The 20,380-nt window shown below is 32.8% G+C and overlaps 3 protein-coding genes across 6 annotated transcripts; 1 reads left to right on the top strand and 2 right to left on the bottom strand.

Annotated features, from left to right (window-relative positions):
• Window positions 1–693: 693 nt before the first annotated feature.
• On the bottom strand, window positions 694–10,669 carry LOC111601292 (protein anoxia up-regulated). Of its 4 annotated transcripts, none has more exons than XM_023317801.2 (7): window positions 10,443–10,669; window positions 6,456–6,482; window positions 4,902–5,372; window positions 4,668–4,780; window positions 4,197–4,327; window positions 1,699–1,903; window positions 694–1,635 (listed from the first exon to the last, which is right to left on the bottom strand). In XM_023317801.2, the coding sequence occupies exons 1-7, from the start codon at window positions 10,515–10,517 to the stop codon at window positions 822–824; spliced, it is 1,836 nt and encodes a 611-aa protein (XP_023173569.2). In that variant the 5' UTR covers window positions 10,518–10,669; the 3' UTR covers window positions 694–821. The 4 variants fall into 4 exon arrangements, with proteins under 4 accessions (XP_023173569.2, XP_023173570.2, XP_023173572.1 ...); XM_023317802.2 differs by lacking the exons at window positions 694–1,635; window positions 1,699–1,903 and adding exons at window positions 3,149–3,477; window positions 3,864–4,031 and having other exon boundaries at window positions 10,443–10,662; XM_023317804.2 differs by lacking the exons at window positions 694–1,635; window positions 1,699–1,903; window positions 4,197–4,327; ... (1 more) ...; window positions 4,902–5,372; window positions 6,456–6,482 and adding an exon at window positions 6,851–7,351 and having other exon boundaries at window positions 10,443–10,661.
• A 1,787-nt stretch (window positions 10,670–12,456) lies between these two features.
• LOC111601291 (uncharacterized protein DDB_G0290685-like) lies at window positions 12,457–16,093 on the bottom strand. The gene is made up of 4 exons (XM_023317800.2): window positions 15,954–16,093; window positions 14,639–14,868; window positions 12,888–14,586; window positions 12,457–12,831 (listed from the first exon to the last, which is right to left on the bottom strand). The coding sequence occupies exons 1-4, from the start codon at window positions 15,995–15,997 to the stop codon at window positions 12,777–12,779; spliced, it is 2,028 nt and encodes a 675-aa protein (XP_023173568.2). The 5' UTR covers window positions 15,998–16,093; the 3' UTR covers window positions 12,457–12,776.
• Window positions 16,094–16,251: 158 nt separating this feature from the next.
• LOC111601322 lies at window positions 16,252–19,510 on the top strand (the record flags this gene model as incomplete). The annotated part of the gene is made up of 5 exons (XM_023317852.2): window positions 16,252–16,268; window positions 18,146–18,281; window positions 18,399–18,552; window positions 18,622–18,811; window positions 19,297–19,510. Coding segments are annotated over 5 exons (711 nt in total), but the record flags the coding sequence as incomplete, so codon positions are not given.
• Between the last annotated feature and the right edge of the window lie 870 nt (window positions 19,511–20,380).

The following is a 20,380-nucleotide window of genomic DNA, read 5'->3' on the forward strand; positions in this document are numbered from 1 at the left end:
TAACTATTTTTGAATGGGTAAGGGTATATCAAGTATATTCAGTGCTGTAATCTGTAACCAGATGAGTATAACTTAGTCATAGACAAATAATACTACTTATTGAATTATGTTATAATTAACATCATTGATATATACAATAATCTATTAATAGTATAACAATGTGACTTACCTATTTTCTTCCTCCGATGTTTCAAGTCTATTGCTTTATTAAAGCTTTAACATTTGTATATTGACTCGGTAGACTTGCCTCTTGTTAAAGTGTTTAAGAATGCACTTTCAATAACATAGGTCTATTGATTTGAGTATCATTGATGTTCGAAAACAAAGTGATGGGATCTTCGCGCATTTTCTAATAGATAAATTAATCAGACACCTTCAGGTATCTACATATTTATAGCGATTGCATAGTAATAAGATTATACAATAACTTCATTATCCAAATGTCTTGATTATCGAGAAATTTATTAAGCTTCCGCTTCACATCGTACATCGGTTGTTATGATGAAAAGTTTTTATTGTCATTCAGAAATTTTATTGAGTGAGCTTTTTATTTCTAACTATAAAATCTGTGTGTAGCACACAGTTACAATAGAAGAGAGAGGATTTATAATTTTCTCATTTTCTTAATCGATTTTTTAATTTTTATAGGACGTTTAATCTGAGAAAACATGTATTTACCTAACAGAATTAGTCTTTACTAAAATCGGTTTCGAATTAGTTTTAGTTTCGGATTAGTTGAAAATGTAAAAAATTTCAATAGGTTTGATAACAGGGATATCAATTAGAGGATGTTCACAATAATTTGTTATTGTTTGAAGAGACTATTCTTCTTCTTCATATTCAGCATCTTCGACGTAAACTTCACCGGCAGTGTTCTCCAACACGAAAGAAGTTTCTCCAATCTTTGAGTTCAAGTCAATGATTGGTTCATGTTCAATTTCAGCAACAGGAGTTTCTGGTTCATCAATTATGGGCTCATCAACATCTCTACCTTCTTTTTGAATGGATTGCAACTCTTGAGCAACTATTTCTGCTTCTTGACGTGCGATTTCGGCCAGTTCAGCTGCTTGGCGTGCCAGGTCACCCTCGCGCTCTTCTTCAGCTTGTTTTTCGATTTCTTCCAAGCGACTCAACTCTTGCTCCCGCAAACGCTTTTCTTCTTCTAAACGGGTTTCCTCAGCCAGGCGATCTTCTTCAGCTTTACGGGCAGACTCTTCTGCTTCTTTTTGTGCAGCTTCTTCGGCTAAACGATTCTCCTCTTCAAGTTTACGAGCTGCAGCTTCTTCTGCAGCTTTGGCTTCTTCTGCTGCTTTTTGAGCAGCTTCTTCTGCTGCTTTTTGAGCAGCTTCTTCTGCCAATCGAGCCTCTTCAGCAATGCGAGCCTCTTGAGCCAATCGTTCTTCTTCAGCTTTAAGTGCAGCTGCTTCTTCAGCCTTTTTGGCTTCTGCTGCCGCCTTTTGAGCTGCTTCCTCCGCTAAACGAGCTGCCTCTGCAAGACGAGCTTCCTCAGCAAGGCGAGCTTCGTTAATAAGTCGTTGATCTTCGGCTAATTTCTCCGCTGCACGCAATTTTATGGCTTCTTCCTCTAATGCTTTTTTTTCAGCTTCTTCGCGTTCTTTTTTTGCCTTAAGAGCACTGTAATAATTGGTCATACCATTAGAACTATCTTAGACAATTATTAAATTCCACTTCGTGTACTTCTCTTCACGACGCTTTGCTTCGTCAGCAGCGCGTTGAGCTCGTTTTTTCTCTACTTCTAGTTCATCTAAAGCCTCTTCGTTTACAGTCAACAGACGCTCCTGGCGTAGACGCTGCTTTTCTTTCGATTCCAGATCAATAGCATCTTCGAGGGGTCTGGGAGCAGAAAATTTTCTTGAAGGACGATTCGGATCCAAATCGGCATCTGAAAGCCAAATCTGGTTATAGCTTATGTCTGTCTTACTGTTTTGAGTAGTATTGAGTTCTACTTTAACCCAAGAAAAATGCGATTAATTAATTATGTTAGTCACGTATATATATATATTTGTATGTATATAAGCAATTATATTTTTAATGAAATTTAAGATATTGAATATATAAATGTACTTACCCTTTGCAATTGCTGGGATATTGGCCTATACTTCAACAGTGGAGATTTTCAGATAAAAAGACTCCAGTAATACAGTAATTATTTTATACTCGAATTAAATGTACAAAAGAAATATTCGTGTGTGTGCCAATTGTTAGAGATATGAGATTATTGTGTAATCGAATATAAAATAAAGAGTATTGTATGTACAAAGGACCCGAAGTAATGATTCGTGCATAGAGTGTGAGTCCAAATAATATGTTATTGCTCCAATTATTTTTGCTCAGGCAGAAAGAATAGACCTGTTCTCACAAAGTTTCAATATTTGTAAGTCTCATTGAAGTGTAACTGTCATTCATATGAATAAAGGTGCTAATCTTAAAAGTATATTTAATGTCGATGTCAAAATCTATAATTTATTTCAAGCAACCCGAATTCTTCAACTACATAGGTGGTATTTCGATTTTTCTTCAACACTTGAATATTACGATACAAATTTTCTTCAACTCCCATTATATTTACTGTATATAAAATGTTCGATTGTGTGTGAAAATGCAAATGAAAACATATACTTATACAGCAATTCAGCCTATTACTTAGATGATCGAATCAATATTTGAAAATGTAGGTCAAGGTCATCAAGGCTCTCACAAGATTTATTAGCTAGTTATTTGCTATTGGCCATTGGCCAGTGGTACGATATACATATATGTACACAAATATCTATAAAGAGCAAAGGAGGAGTACATAATACACAAAGAAGTATAGTTATGTATCTGATGGCATCACAAACTTGTATTTAGTTTCCGTTATCTCTAGTTAAACAGTTTATATTTCAATAAGATTTACATTTTTAGATCTGTGATTACATATATATATATATATATATATACATATATATGTATATCACTGAGCATATGACATTCCATATAAAATACATTGCACAAGTTTAAATATACACGTCCACATACATTTAAAAAATATATGATAAATTTAAAGTTTACATAAATCAAAAAAAAAATTTTTTAATTTTCCAAATGCCCAGTAAATTTGAATCAGTAAAATATATATCAAACAAATATCATATGCATTGACGGGTTAAAAATATAACAATAGATTGAAATGATGGGTGAGTTTTGTGAATTACTGTAGAGATCGATTCATCAGAAATTTGTAATAAATCTTTCAATGGTCAAGTTTATATTAGTTGTCATGTTAGTCTGGATATAAAGCGTCTGCTGATTCTGCTGATATCACTTGTTTATTTTGTTGATATCGGTTTTATATACTAACAGGCAAACATAAGTTTTTTTAAATTTATTTATTTATTTAAAATATAATAATGTGTATGTCCATATTTTATAAAGTCAGGCATGTTATCTTTTAGGCCTCAACTTCAACAGCTTCAACTGGAAAGAATCAATCAATCATAAAACGTATTAAGTTAGTCAAGTACAAAGAACAAAGCTAATAGGATGCGAAAACAAATGCATTAGTTACAAATTATTCGAATTACGGTCGCTCCCATGTAGAAGGTAATGAACAATTTAAATATTTACGATATTATGCAAATTTGAAAAAAAAGTGACATTTTCACAAATTACTTTGTAAATGTCAGAATAATATCCTATTAACTTTAACTACTCTATGCATTTATTAATCTAGAAGGAAGATCGAAATACAAATGATTTAGTTAAACGATCATGAGTAAAAGGATCACTAGTTCTCTTTTGCTTTATACAGATGCCACTCATAAGCAAGTAATAACATGAAATCTGTTTGTAACAGAACTTACCTTCCTGATGAGCAATATTGCTTTGTTTCTCATTCTTCCAGGTCGGATGTCTAAGGTACCAGGACAAAAGGTTAATATCGTTTCGAACTTTGTCCGAATCGTACATAGGCCTTCTAATATTATAAGCCTTATCGCCACATATCCTTACAGAGGCAAGATGACTTTTACCTTATTATTTAATATTTGAAGAACAGCATTTAATAACAATTTTAAAAACAATGCAGGTTGCAACTAAATTGCTATTACACTATATTTAATATCACAATAGTAATCCAAATGTATTAGAGGCAACACTAAAATGTATTTACACATATATTCGATTCAATTACTCACCAACATATTTTACTGCTGGTCTTGGATAGTGAGATATATTGTGAACTTCCTTGGCAATATGACGCACCGGATTTGTAACTCGGGCAACATAGGCATCTAAGGCTAACTGAGAGGTCGGGCCATAAGAATACCTAAAAACATCAAATTACCTCGGTTAACTTACTTATCGAATTTCCCTATCTTAAATAAAACTACAAGAGAAATGTTCAATCATTTGAGGTAAGCTCTAGCTTTCGAGGAAACTGATTTTCAAAAGTGTTCAATAAAACATTGTGTGTTTAAGTTGCTATAAAAATTTGTAAAAATGAGAAACTTGACCCATATACATATACTACGATTATATAGAAAAATAACAGTTACTCTAAGGTAGACTACAAATATTTAATAAAGTGCTTAATGGGGAATTCAATATTATATCAATCCTAAAACACAGTCCACTTATACTAATTAATTACCACAAAGTAAGCTTACCCAGTCACTGGAAACGGCGTACAGCTTCGTGCACGACGAACAACGGGAGTGTGCAAGTCCCGCATTAATGATTGTGCTCGATTACGTATCCTACCCGTTTCCTCCGAAAAGGTCTACATTTAAGTATTTAGGAAATTAACAAACTTTTCAAGTAATTATTATCTGAAAGCTTCTGTGCTGATTTTAACTGAATAAAATAAGCGGAAACTTTGATATTAACCTCCCAAAACTTACGGTGAAGGGTTCGGTATTGAGATAATTAGTTAAAGCCCATGCGCCATATCCAGGAGGAAGTCTCTTCAGGTATGAAGGTGTTACACGTAACGGAGATGTAGTGATCCTTACCGGAGATACCGATCGAGCATAAACACGTGTAACAGTTGTAGGATTGTAATGGTACGAAGGTGTATATGTCGTATACGATGTTGGGATATAGGCAGAAGAGTAGTATGTCGATGGCAAATAGGTTGGACTATAGTATGTCGATGGCGTAGTATAGGTGTAAGAAGACGTTCTCTCCGGAGATGATATCACACGTGTTGTAGTACGCACAACGCGCACAGGCGATGGAGAGTGTATAATGCGCGAATAAACTCGGGTGGGAGAGGTAACAACCCGAACAGGCGAAGTAATAACGCGTGTTCCACTGGTGACACGTCTTGGGATGGAATAACTCGAGTAGATTGGATAACTCGTTTTGTATACCTAGTATATTTATCAATATTGCAAGTTAGTAGAATATTAAACCAAAAAATAACATTGATAGTGCATGAAGATACATGAGAGCGAAATAGAGAGAGTGATAATAGTACAAGTCAATGCCTTCATATGGGTATTTTCATTACATGCACTAGACAGTCGTTGCTCTTTTATTAATACTTAAGGAGAATCAAGTGTATTTAATATAATGCAAAGCCATGGGAAAAATAAGCATCAATTCTGCGTAAAATGATGCTGGAAGCATCATCACGGCGCGGATTTCTCCTAGCCTGGAATTACTAGAGTATATTTATATTTAACTGCAAGACACTTTTGCATTGAGGATCCTTAATATTAAAAATTACGAGAGTATTCTAATCGGATGTGCTTGACTACCGATGCTATGTTCAAAAGGGTCTCTTCTGTGTCCCAATGAGCAACCATGCTAGAGAGTGTACAGGTTTTTCTTGCAAAATTAATATAATGAAACCTAAAGACTATTAATTTTAAATTATGTTTTCAAATATGTTAATGAAGGGTTCGCTGATTTTTAAATAGCAGAACTTTCATCTGTTTAAAAAATAAATAAAAAAAAAAAGTTAAGCTCAGTAGCGGCTGACAGTTCATACATAACTCATCGCAAGTTCATCAAGTCTCTAGCTCTCATAGGTTCTGAGATCGACCCGTCCTCATCAGGAATATGTATAATTTAAGGGGCCTGCCAACCCTTGTTCTGCCAATTACATACTTTTTAAAAAACTATTATATAACAATTTTGCATTTTAATCTGGTAAGAATATTTTTGATAAATACAAATACAATTACCCCTAAACATTTAGTGTTAAAGTTTTATGTAATTCAACAAATATTTCAAAAATTTATAATATTCGTTTGTTTTGGGGCATATATTGGTAAAGAACTGCAGTTTATAATTAAGATTAAATATACTAACCACTTATGAATCCAGGTGACGATGAAGTGATTGAAGTATGAGCAGAGTGATAGATTAATTGAAAAATTTTAAAAACATTAAAGATGATGATGACAAGCAGATCATGAGCAACAAAAACTGTTTTTAAAAATACTTACACGTGTCACTTTTTGAACAGACGGATACTGAAAAGGAATTATACAACATTGAATATAGTTTAATATGTTTTTAATGGGAAACACCACTTCCTGATATCTCAGCCCCACATATAATATTGGCAAACTAAGAATTTATGTTCCAAGGGATATTTAATCGATAACATCATCCAGCTTTGTTCATATGAATATCGTATTTGAAATAACATAATGCAGTAAATTTGTACATATGCAAATAATTATATTTTTTGGGTGAACGCGTATTTTATTTTATTGTATCACAAATACTTTGAAACTATAAATGATTTAAATGATGGGTAAATACATCATAGACATTTGTCTAGTTATCTCATTAACAATCAAAGAAATTATTAGTTATGTTAGTTAATTCGAACAATTTACACAATTCCGGTAGATAATATAAAGAGACTTCATACATCTAAATGTACATACGTATGTATCCGGTTAGATAGTACAAGTTGCATTACAAAGAAAAAACAATTTTAGCGGAACGATTAGTGTAATAAAGTTGTAGCCGCATAAGCCATTTATGCTATTGTTTTCATAAAATCGTAATGATCTTAGACATGGTACGAGAAGTGACGGTATTTGGTGCCACCGGGCAAGTTTCCAGACGTGGTTGACGAGTAGCTGTAGCCACCGGGTCCAGCGCCAGTTGTGCTGGTCCGTTCGGTGCTATAATTGTAGGCACCGCCGGGCCCACTACGCGATGTTTTCTCGACCGTGGACGAATATGTGGAGCGCTCCGGCCTGGCGTATGGGTTGCTTGAGTCATAACTGCTTTTCTCAACACTTGATTTTGAGGTGTATGAGTAGTCCGAGGAGGCACGGCTACGATGCGAGCCAGGTCTATCCGTGCACAGGTCTAAGCGTGGAGTCTACAAATTCCGATTTATGCATTTAGGTGAGAATTGTAAAGGAAAATTGGCAATCAGCATAAAAAAGTTATGCAACTAAAAACAAACTTGCTGTTCCATAACAACTATTCTTTTAAATGAAAGGTAATTTTTTTTAAGGCTGGTCCGCTCAACTCGCGCATTGATAATACACAAAACATACTTTCGACAAAGTCAATGTAAAGTTAAGCAATTTAAGCATAAGTGTATTATACAAATTTAACTTTTTAGCAAACCAGCTTTAAGAAAAAAAAATAAATAAACGCATGAAAATATGACAATTAGAATCTGCGTAATTTGAACACCATAATCAAATTCTTTCATATATATGTTATATTAGTCAATCTATCAAAGGAAATTGAAACAGGTTCGTATCTCATTATACTTTGATGCATATCGTGTTTTGATTCTACTGATTTTAACATAATAATAAGAAAAACAGAAAGTCTCATGTAGCATATTTTATGAAAGATGTATTATTGGCAATATTAGATACAAAACGAACAAAGTGTCAGACCTTTTTAAGGTTGTAGTAAACTCTAGTATATTTGATCTTACATTGAAAGTATGTATATGGTCATGTGCATAGTGTATCCTAATTGTAATGGTAGAGACTTTTGGGTCAATTCGAATAATTCGCTTTCGGTGTGATCAATTTTCGTTGAGGAATTTTCTTTCGCTATCAGTTAGTTAGTAAGAGTACTTTGTGACCATTGCACCCGACTTTTCATTGCGATAGGTTTCTCGGCGCACCGGCAGACTTTCGGAAGCGGCACGATGCAAGCGTGGCAGTTGACTATCGAGAGAATCGCGAAAGGTACGGGCGGCTGTATTGCCTCCGGCTTCCACAGTATCGATGTGCTGGCGCACCATGCTTAGAATACGCGAGCGATTCTTATCACGTGTTGGCACGTATGGCTCAATGGGCTGATAGACAATCTTATAGTTTGGCTTTATTGCGGCCCGGTTTATTGGATCAAGTATAGATCGCTTGCGTTGCTCATAGTCCGATCGACGTAATCCAAAAGCAGTCACCGGATCAGAGATAAGTGAAGGCCGTGGCACGAAAGGTACTTTCTCCCAGTCAATTGGTGGTCTGTTTGATTTCTGCAATGCCCAGAATGTCACACAGGTGGGTTTTAAATTTCGAAAGCCAAGTTTACGTTGTTAGCGTATGCAGTGCAGAATTGTTGTGCGAAGTGCTTGCAGTTCAACAGCTGGGACACCACAATCATCGGCTGCACTTGCGATCCATATTTCCATGCAAGCATTTATCCATAAAAATCTACATGCAAGTATTTACATGTACATATGGATGTGTGTATGTGAAGGTATATAGATATTTCAATGTTTAGCTTATGTACAAGCATAGGTGGTCCATGGATGGTTAATAAATTAATTGTAATACGCGTTCTATGATCTATTTACATTGAGTTTGCATTTAGAAGGAATTCCCAAAAAGTTTTTCCCAAAAAATTAAGTTGCAGTAGGTTTGATAATGGAAATATATACATGAAATTGTTGTTAAGATGTTTTATTTTTGTTAACAATTAACAAGTGTTCATTTTGTCTGAAAATATTTTAGACAAAATACATATTATAGTTAATTAATTAGAACCAGGTCGTCAAAGCTTAATAGCAGATCTCAATTTATGTCAGTTATATTTGTATTTGTAAATTTTCGTCTCAACAAAAGTTAAATTTTGAAAATTTAAATTTTTCATTCTGCTTATCTGTTTATCTTATGGGAGGCTTTAACGCCTATACTATAGTCTGTTTGCTCATTTTGCCATGGTTGATTTAAATGTATTTTGGAAATCAAAAAAATGTATTTTTAGATCAGCCCGAAAATGAAATGCGCAAACAGCTTATATTACACACATGTTTGTGTGAATAAATATGTGTACTTTCATATGTACATACTGATGTATCTATGTAAAATGCCTAAAGATTTGAAAGATAAACGAAATATATATCGGATGCAAACTAATGAACACATCGATAATAGAGATATATCTCTAGAAATAAAAGAAATTATAACTCTTCATTCTCGAAAATTTAGCAGTTAGGTATTAACTCAATAATCCACTTTCAAATATATCTATATACATAATAATTGTTGGTCAAGATGTACATACAAAATTATTTGAATTTAGACATGGGTGTATATACACACAGAGCTAAATTTGGAATTTGAGAGCAGAAAAGCTTTTTTTATTTGCACGATCGCCAATGATGTTGGCTGAGTCTATGACGAATCGTAAAATTTTTAGATATTATAGCGATAGAGAAAATAGAAACAACCTTGAAATATACTCAATAAATTCAATCCAAGGTGATGTAAAAATAAGAGCATTGCGTTATTTAATTTTTTGTTTTCTAATAAATTTTTAGTATATATAATACATACATAATATATGTTTTTTTATCGGCTATATGTGTATGTCAGTACGAAAACGCTGCGAGTGTCGTCCGATAATTAAATATAAAGGTGTAACTGATTTAAGTTTTATATATACATAGCTCCATAGATGTGATTGGTACTTAAGCTGAATCAATTTTTTATTTCCATTATACAAATCTATAAGAAAAACTCACATGATCTGTCTGTATATGATATACGAATAGAAATGAAAATATATTTACTTATATAAGCTTTAAGCATGCACTTTTTTCTTATACACTCTTTTACTATTTTATCCTGATACGATATTCATATGTGAGACATTTATTAAGACTAGATTGTAAGTTACTTTTGTGCTCAAACGTGTTTCAATTTCTTTAACTGGTTGCACTTTTTTAATGAAATTGCGGAACTCAGCAAGTGGGAAGTAAGCCATAATAAATCAAAGTACACTTTGAGGAGGATCATAATGAAATTCATTTCATAAAGTGTTAAATTTATCTGCTGCATTGACCAAAGTAATTTTGAAAAATTATGGTTTTCATTAATCCCATAAAATATTTGTCCGCGCAGATTAATTTCACAGAATTTATGAATTGAGAACCTCAGTACAAATATTTGCCAAGATTACAAGATATCCTTCGCGTTACTAAAATGTTTTAAACTTACCGTCACAGCATACGATGTTGTCACCGGTCTGGAGCTGTAAGTTCTACGGGTTGTAAATCCACTTTCGTAAACCATTTTCAATAATTATTATTCAAATTCAGTACAAATGATATGTAAAAATCAGAAAGAATCACTTATTCGTTTTTAATTTCGATTCAAGTTTCTCGTCTTTTCGTGTTCTTAACTTGATGCCCGTTCGAGTTGTTCTGTTAGAGAACTGGATGGAATGGTTTCTTATAATTTTTGTATTACAAATATCTGAATAGGTCTCGCTCTTTCTTATTCTCACTCTCTTTCATTGGCTTTTATACATTTATTTTTGGAATAACAAAAATTGAAATCTCTCATATCGCTGAAGAGCGTACTATTTTTTTAGCATATGTAAAGCTCTAATATTTTTCATTTTGCACACGCACACATGTTTATAAGAATGTACATAAGTACATATATAAGCATATATATTTTTGTATATATATATATATGTATACTAAGTATAAAAGTGAATAAGAATGTTCCACAAACAAGTAGAATTGAAATGTGGAAAAATAGGCATACAGTAATTAATATTACGGTGAGTATGTGAATAAGGTAAATAAAAGATGAATAAAAACATAAGTTTCATAAATTAAAATTAATATAAGATACCTGTAATTATATTAAAATAATAAGAAAAAATCAGCATATATCAGTCGATATATTATTATTCTATGCTAAATTAGACTATCTTTATTTAATTCGATTTCTGGTTGATTCTATGAATTCGCGGTAATACATAGTCGAGCGTATTCCGTTTATTTACGTAGTAAATGTATTCGGGCACACTGATTGACATAAAAACACATTCAGTCAAGGCTGTCATTTGTATACCAAAATTCATACCCCATATGTATGAATTGTATTTATATTTTAATACTTATATCCGAATACAAACAAATGTATAAATAAAAAGCAAGGAGAAAAACAATATATTTATGACATTAACCTTAATCAGATTCCATAAATAAATTAAGAATTCAACCTTAGGCATTTTTAAATTTTTTTGCTTTGTCTGACGTGCTAATATGAGCTATTCGAACCATTACTCGGCTTTTCACGGCCCTAGTCATTTTGTTTTTGTTCACCTAGTGATACGAGTATTTTTATTTTTGGAATATACAGATATTAAAAATTTTAACAATATATAGCTACACCCATTGCACCTATAGAAAATCAGAAAAAGTATAGATCCCAAGATAAAAGATTCGTTCAGTGTTAGCCGTCTTAATAGAAAAACATCAACTTTTAAAAAATTAGCATGTATTGGAGTATTTTTTTAAAACTTTTGGAGCGTATTCAATTTTAACAACCTTTAAGATATGAAAAGCCACATGTTATCCCCTAAAATATTGTTTAGAACTTTTTATCATAGCAGCAGCTAAGTCATAGTGAGTGTTGTATTAATATTATCGAAATAAATCAGCAGTTAACTGTTCAACAAGTTTTTAAGATCGTCTTGTCAATAAATTGATATAAGTTTAGACCGATACTGAGACATGTGATTGCAACGTTTCTATTCGTTTTATTTATTCATAATGCGTATAATGAATTGTTATTAAGATACAAAAATAATAATTATCAACTGAGTGTTTTTATAAAAGTAATTTAACAGCATTGATTGGCATCTTTAAGCCCTAACGCCAATAAAAGTTGAGGCTAGAACACAATATTATGTATATAAAACACACGCATATACTTTTATTTATTTTTTATACTCGTATATGAAGACTGTTCAAGTTACAGACTTGAAATTTGTAATCTATACTTGCGTTGACAATTAAAGACCAAAAAGATATATATATATACCGCATTATTATACTTTTTACTTTTTTTATTATAACTATGAGAAATTCGTGGATAGACTAGAACGTTTCAATTTTATTAAACACAATTGTATATCAATTTAAATAACGTGAAGAATTTTTAACCTACTCTCATATAATACTGTAATTTAATTTGGATGATACCCATTTTATATATACAAATACATGCAGCCGAAAATGAAAAGTGCATAAACTTGAATCATTTAAAAATTTTATAAGGGCAGACAGGCGGATTGGATAATTCCAACCTAAGAACTGATACTGACAGGGGCTATCTGTAATTTTTGCAGTCGAATATTTCTTCTGAATCAAAACAATACCGTCCACGAAAAAATAATAAAAAGTCCAAAAGTATTTAAAGTTGACCAAATTATTGACAATTCACTTAACGGGTTTTTCAGGTAATACCATTAACCACTATGCCACCGGGCGTATAGCTACCCATTTCTATCCAGTTTCCTCAATAAATAACAAGTTAGCACGGAACGCAAGGTAAGCACGATACACATGCAATTCGGTTGCATGGGAAACTAAAAAAGTATTTAAATATTATAGATACCGATAAAATAACATTTAGAGATAATACCTTCTTAAGAGGTCACGGGCTTCCAATTGAACACGAAGGATATCACAGGGTCGAATTTCATCACTGCGACTTTGCCTTTGAGAGTAAAGTTCAGAATTGCCAAATCTTTCCTCCTTTTGTATGAATCTCGATCCGTTGATATCATTTCGCAGCCTAGTCCTACTGCTTCTGCTAGACATTCTACCATTGGATTTTTGACCTGATTTATTTAAGCTACGTTTTTTTCCATTTTCAGCAATACTTCCTTTACTTCCTCGTTTGTATTTATTCTTTTGGTCTTCGTTAGCGTATAGTCTGCCTTTGCCACTAGATGTCTTTGAATCAGTTTTATATTTTTTACTGTCACTGATATTTGAGTTTCGTCTTTTTGATTTTCGTTTATTTTTATTTTTATCAGTTTCGGAAGGTCGCCCATTTTTATTTTTGGCAGCTTGCTCATTCTCGACAGTTGCATTCTTTCCCTTTTTTCCCTTTTCAGATATTGCATTGTTATCATCTTCGTCCCCTGATTTTTTCTTTCCTTTTTTGTTTGTGCTCTCTCTGGCTTTTTCTTTTCCCTTTTTCTCTTTGCTGCTGTCAGCTGTTAGGGAACTTTTGGAACCTCTTTTATTTTTCTCTGCCTTTCCTTTCCCTTTCACAGAGTCGCGCGAATCATAGATAGTGTCCTTGCTACTTCTTTGTCCCTTTTTCCATTTTTTAGTAAAGTCGCTTTCATCGGGATCATTTGGACCACCTTTACCATCAGGTCGTTTACCCGACTTTTTTGATGTATTTGAAGCATCGTTTTCATCGGGATCATTTTGACTACCTTTACCATCAGGTCGTTTACCCGATTTTTTTGATTTATTTGAAGCATCGTTTTCATCGGGATCATTTTGACCTCCTTTACCATCAGGTCGTTTACCCGACTTTTTTGATTTATTTGAAGCATCGTTTTCATCGGGATCATTTTGACTACCTTTACCATCAGTTCGTTTACCCGACTTTCTTGATTTATTTGAAGCATCGATTTCATCAGGATCATTTTGACCTCCTTTACCATCAGGTCGTTTACCCGACTTTCTTGATTTATTTGAAGCATCGTTTTCATCGGGAACATTTTGACCACCTTTACCATCAGGTCGTTTTCCCGACTTTTTTTGTTTATTTGAAGCATCGTTTTCATCGGGATCATTTTGACCACCTTTACCTTTGCCCGGCTTCTTTGATTTATTTGAAGCATCGTTTTCATCGGGATCATTTTGACCACCTTTACCATCAGGTCGTTTTCCCAACTTTTTTGATTTATTTGAAGCTTCGTTTTCATCGGGATCATTTTGACTACCTTTACCTTTGCCCGGCTTCTTTGATTTATTTGAAGCATCGTTTTCATCAACATCATTTTTACCACCTTTACTATCAGCTCTCTTGCCTGCCTTCCTTAATGATTTCGAAGGATCACCATCATCAGCATCTTTTTTACCATGTGTTTCACCTTTTCTCGCTGATTTGATTTCATCTTCGTCATAGTTTCCTTTTCTTTTATTTTCTGCAATCTTTGATTGCATTGCAGTAACGTTAAGGTTGCCTTTTTCAATTTGATATCCCTCTCTATTTCGAAAATCCCTACTCAGTGCCTTGAAATCCGCACTTTCTCTTCTTCTTTGTGAATTGTTCCCCCCGTCACCCTCGACCCAAAGATTCTTAGAGTAAATGTCATCTACAAATATGTTAAATTTAATATAAGCTCGTTAATTTAAATCAAAACATACATTTTTGGCTGTCAGACCATCGACCATTTATGCTGTTACCTCCATTGAATATTGTATACCTTTCACGGCACTGCTGTCGGTTATAGCTTTTTATTATCTTATGGCAAATTCGTTTGAGTATTGAATATGTGTGGTCATTGAGAAGGAACTGTCGACAGCACGGATAGCAACAGCATTGACTGCATTTGTTGTAGTTATCGTTGCAAAAAATGTTGTTTGTACTAGATGAACTGCATAAAAATAAAATATGAATAGTTTAAAAACATGTAAAAGCAGGTCTCCGAGTCAAGTCGGAACTGACCGAAGAGAGTTATGTTTCAACAATGGTGTCTACTTATATAAATACACACTACAAAACTAATTCACAAAGCAAATTTAAAAATCAATTTGAATCGATATGGAATACATAAATGGAATACGATTTTGCTTAAGCCAAAACTGTATATGGTATACAAGAATGTTTATTTCAGACTACAAGTATATAGCTGTTAAGGTTTCGAGATCGTTAAATGTTTTTATGCAAAATTATAAATTATTTTTACTATGAATGTATTGCCATTTATGTGCTCAACATATTAAAATCAAATGCGAGAAAAGATGTTTTTCTCACTAACACTAAAAATATAAGATAATAATACTGATAAAAAAATTTGGGCAAAGCTTAAAATCTTCACAAGAGTTGATTCCGTTGATCAACTAAACTCCAATGCAAATGTTTTATACTGTCATTTAGATATCTTTGCACAAGTTTATATCTAACCAAGCACGAAGAATTCCGCACAAAAATATACACGATTATTTTGATATTAAGCAATAGCATCTAAAACTAAGAAGTAGAAGAAGCATCTAAAGCTAAGTAAGAATGACTACTGACTTCTAGAATCCTCAGCTTTGGGCATTCTGCGGCTTTAAGCATACTTCCTTACTCTCTCTATGTATCTGAAACGTTTGTACTTCTATGAAATTTTCAGCACATGATCTACATATTTTCTGATTATATGGGGATTTATTGTAATTGAAAAATCTTTTACATGTTGTCTTTATTCTGATAATATAACCAAAATCACAATTAGTAAAATACATATGAAACTACGAGATATTTGGAAACTCTAGCTTTAAACACGTTTGGACATATGGACAGACATACAGATGGACAGGGCTAAATTGACTCAGCTAGTCGGCTTGTAGTGCCCCCTTCTACTTGTTATAAACATTTTAACAAAATACTTATATGAAGAATTTCCATTTCCAATGGATTCAGGGTAGAAAGCAAAGAGAAAGAAATTCGGGCGCAGATCACACAATATATACATACCTAGACGGTGGATAACAGCAAATGCGTTCTAAGTCAAAACCCATTTTATTATAATCATTTTAAATTGGAATTTTGTAAAAGAAACTTCTTTTCTTAAAATTTTATCTGATAATTTCGAGTAAAATCTGACAGTAAATGCATTGACAATTAAATAATTTATTGAATATACACACATAAAGAAAAGAGAAACAAGTAAGATAACCTGAACCCAGCCCTATCCATCTTAAAATTTGATATAAGTTTGAGTAAAATCTGACAATAAATGCATTGGCCATTATATTATTGAATATACGTATATAAAGTCAAGAGAAACACGTAAGAATACTCTAGTCGGACAACAACGCCATTTCAATGCTTGAGCGAAAAGTTATAAATATCAAATACAATTCAATCGAACAACTGTCTAAACGTTTTGCTTAATAACTTCTGTGTTACTTTATCGATGTCAATGAAATTTTCAGTATAGGATCTACATATTCGGTTGGATTACTTGTCAGCTTAGTAAAAATGCAGAACAGAATTGTTTACAAGACATATTATCGAAATTGATATTTGAATGATAATTTTTATGAACCAGTAGTACGTGTTGAAACTATGCAAATATAATTTTATTGTTCATTGCAATAGTTAGACAATCCGCTTTAAAAGGGTTAGGTTTTGTTGTGGGACTATCTGCAAAGAAGTTTAAAACTGATGCTCCGACGAAACTCAGGAGTCTTAGCTGCAGAACTTTAGAAGACATAAGTTGTGTATGAGTGCTTTGAAATGACAGAAATAGAAACGCATTGCATAAATTAGTATTTAAAATAAAATGCACTTATAACTAGAGTATTTGAAATTGTCCATTACAAAATATAAAAAATTAAAGCACAAGCCGATGAGTCTAAATAGAAGCAAACCACGATGATGCCACGTCATTAACGTGATCATGTTATAAACCAAGCTAAGCAAGTTTTCGAGGACAAAACCGCCATCTCGGTACTGTAATGAAAATGAAAACAATCATATACATAAGTACTTAATAGGAAGTCGTGTAGCGCAAGAGTCAGTGACTTAATACCAGAAATTTGTCGGTCTACTGGATCCACAGATTGTGCGAAAACTTCCACATATTCCAGCAACAGCCAAAGACATAAGCAAACGCACACCTGACTATCTTGTAATTTATTGTCGTCAAAAATTGTATTGTACGATTATATGAGTAACTCTTTTCAGTTAGACTGTTGCAATAATTTTGAAAACAAAATTGAGTACGACTTGATTATGAAGTTAGCAGTAAATGGATGTGTAAGAGCATATTGCATACGAACAACCACATATCCGATAAGCTTACTGTATTTTTGGATCAGCTTATATTAGATAAAAAATATAAAAAATAATAAATGCATAGGTTGAGGAACATTGCCGACTAACCATACTCGCCTGTTTACCAGCTGCTGGTATCAACTAGCAAGTTTGGGAACAAGCAAGAATATTTGAAAATAGGCTTATCGCATTTTAAGAGTATCGCTTAGTCGGTCATCCCTGACTCGATTACTCTCACTTGCATGTAATAACTTGTCGTTGTGCTAGACTGATTTCCTTTTTAACTTAGTGTCTTTTCTGCGCATCAACCAGTTACACTCATACGAGCATATGCATGGGTATGCTTAACACATGCATACACCGTATAATAGTAAGCACCTGAAGATTTATAATTTGGACAAATTGCGGGAATCGTTAAGTAACGCATGAAACACAATCGGTTTCTTTGAACACATCTAAATATAAATAAAGCTTGGATATATTAAAAATTATTAGTTTGAAACTTAAAGTCGCAGAGTTGTGTTCAAACCTAAAGTCGAGTACAACATAAAGGAAATTTTACACCTACTCAAATGGATACCAAATACCACGCTCCTCTGCAATTAACTTGCATATTGCTTATTCTAAGCCTTACAGAAGCGATCCCAAAACTTGATAATAAGCCAAAGTGAGTTTTTAGTATGATATTTTCATACAAATATATGTAAAGGCGCTGGCAGCTTATAAGCGTCAATAATTGATATAGGATCCTTTGAGTGAATGAACCCAGTCACTCTCTTTATCTGTATCTAAGAAAGTGTTAACATTAGAAATTATATAAGCTTCGAATTCTCGAAATTATTTGAAGAGTTCCTTTTATAGACGGCGCCATATTAATGTATTTTTAGACCTTACTCCGAGAGCACGCACTGGAGTCGAGCATATCCGAATGAAAATAAAACTCAACTAAAGGAACCGGAGACAGCGTCAACAAAAGATAGGCTAGAGCGCCTAGGTTACACCACTGGTTATGGAAGCTTGAATGTATGTCCTTTAAAAGAGTTTATTATATAATTTTTTACTATAGTCCTTGAAACCTAATGGTTCTACATTTACTGTATAGTATGCAATTATATATGGTACTTAATCCATTCAAAATAGGGATATCCAAGTAGCTCTGGACTTTCGGCATATAATCCTATAAAACTGGATCTAGGTGGAGTCGTGCTGGGAACTCTAGTTGGCATTGGTGCAATAATTCTCATACCTAAACTACTATCAGCATTTCACGGTGGTTACGGCGGCTATGGGCGGAGTAAGTGAAAAATATTTATTTTAATAATTCTATTCACCGATAATATTCAAATGTATTATTTGCGTGTAGGCGAGGATGACAATGACTTAGCGTCTTTAAGCAGTATGATAAACAAAATTGACAATGTGCTTGGCCAAAACAATATCGACTCGACTAGCTGTATGCAACGCGCTGTCTGTGGCTATATTCGGTCTACAGAGAATAATATTAAGTCCGGAGTATCAGACCAGATGGATGAATTCATTCACATGCTGTCCGGGTAAGCTAAAGAATGTTGTACATAAGTATTTGTTTATATGTTTTCATACTGAAAGAGTGAAACACATATCTAAATATAAATTGTTTATAATACGGCCGTAGTGCAAACACAGCGAATCGATGTGAGAGCTATTTTTAACCTTACAGAAGGTAACTTAGTTTTTTCAAGAAATCTGTTACATATTTGAAGATAAAATTATTTACTCCTTATCTTTTATTACTTAATGACAAAGGCACCGTCTTATAAGAAAAGAATAAATATCTATGTATTTATATATATATATATATATACAAACATTTATATATATATATTGAATAATTATTTAGTAGGGCTTTACAAAAGTTCGTCCTTTACGACTGAGAGTATTTCGTTAAATATATTTGAAATTAAACAGCTACAGTATATTTAAATTATAATAAAGCTTACGATAGTCATCTCTTATTCCTAGTATCAGTAAAAATCGTTGTTTCTTATTTTTTTTGAAGAAATTCTCTTGTGGATTACCTTTTGGATGGCACTGCAATAAAAGAAGCATTGGAACATGGAAAGGAAACCAATGACAAGACATGCGAGGAGCTTTACCTTTCTTGTCCATTAAATAGTAAATCGGCTACAAACATTCTAATGAAACTATTACCCAAGAAGCAAATTCCTACAAAATTAAAGTCTGCAGGAAATGAAGCCGAATCTAAAATATAAAAAATGGATAAATATAGCAGCAGAATACACTATGAGAAAGTTATTACAAGTATTCAATTACCTTTGAACGATCGAGTTATTATCGAGATATTATAAATCGTATGTTAATAAAATAAAGTATTGTATTTATGAGATATTATCATAAATATATGTATGTCTACATAGAAGTTTTTTTGAAAGAGAAATTTGATTTAAATTTGGAAAAATTCAGCCTTGACCCATAAAAGTCATAAATTTTGTAATTCCTAACAATTACAAAATAATATAAGAAAAACGATAATTTTTTTTAGAATATTGACAATGAGCTTCTATTAAAATTATGAAAAGGTAAATGCAAATACACAAAAATGGTAATATATAATATAATATAAACTAACAAGTGCATTCAATCAAATTTTTCATTGTTATTACTTTTATAGAATGAAAATAGTGAATGAAGTTCCCATATTCTAAATTAGGTCGTCTCATAACCTTACGGCGCAGGCAATTCGTCGCACAAAAGTTTGGGCATGAGGACACTGATTCAGCCATTCAAGAGGAAGGTTGTGCAAAAAGAAAACTAGAAGTTAATTTTAAAAATATCCTTACTAATCCATACATAATAGTATGGATATAGCTTTAAAATAAAACCAATAGCAACGAAATATACGTTTTGTTTTATTACAATGTTTTTCACTACATTAAAGTTATTGATATAGGTTATTTTAACTAACAAATAAAGCAACAATGATTTTGTCAATAATTAGTTCTTTCTTCATGATTCTAATTCTAGATGTCTAATATTTCTGAAAATGAACACCAATCACGAAAAGTCTTGCCACTGTTTACTTGGACAAGAGTATATTAGAGTGATTTGGTATGTTTCTATTT

Source organism: Drosophila hydei, unplaced genomic scaffold (assembly GCF_003285905.1).
Source record: "Drosophila hydei strain 15085-1641.00,03,60 unplaced genomic scaffold, DhydRS2 tig00008139-arrow-pilon, whole genome shotgun sequence".
Classification (NCBI taxonomy): Eukaryota; Metazoa; Arthropoda; class Insecta; order Diptera; family Drosophilidae; genus Drosophila; species Drosophila hydei.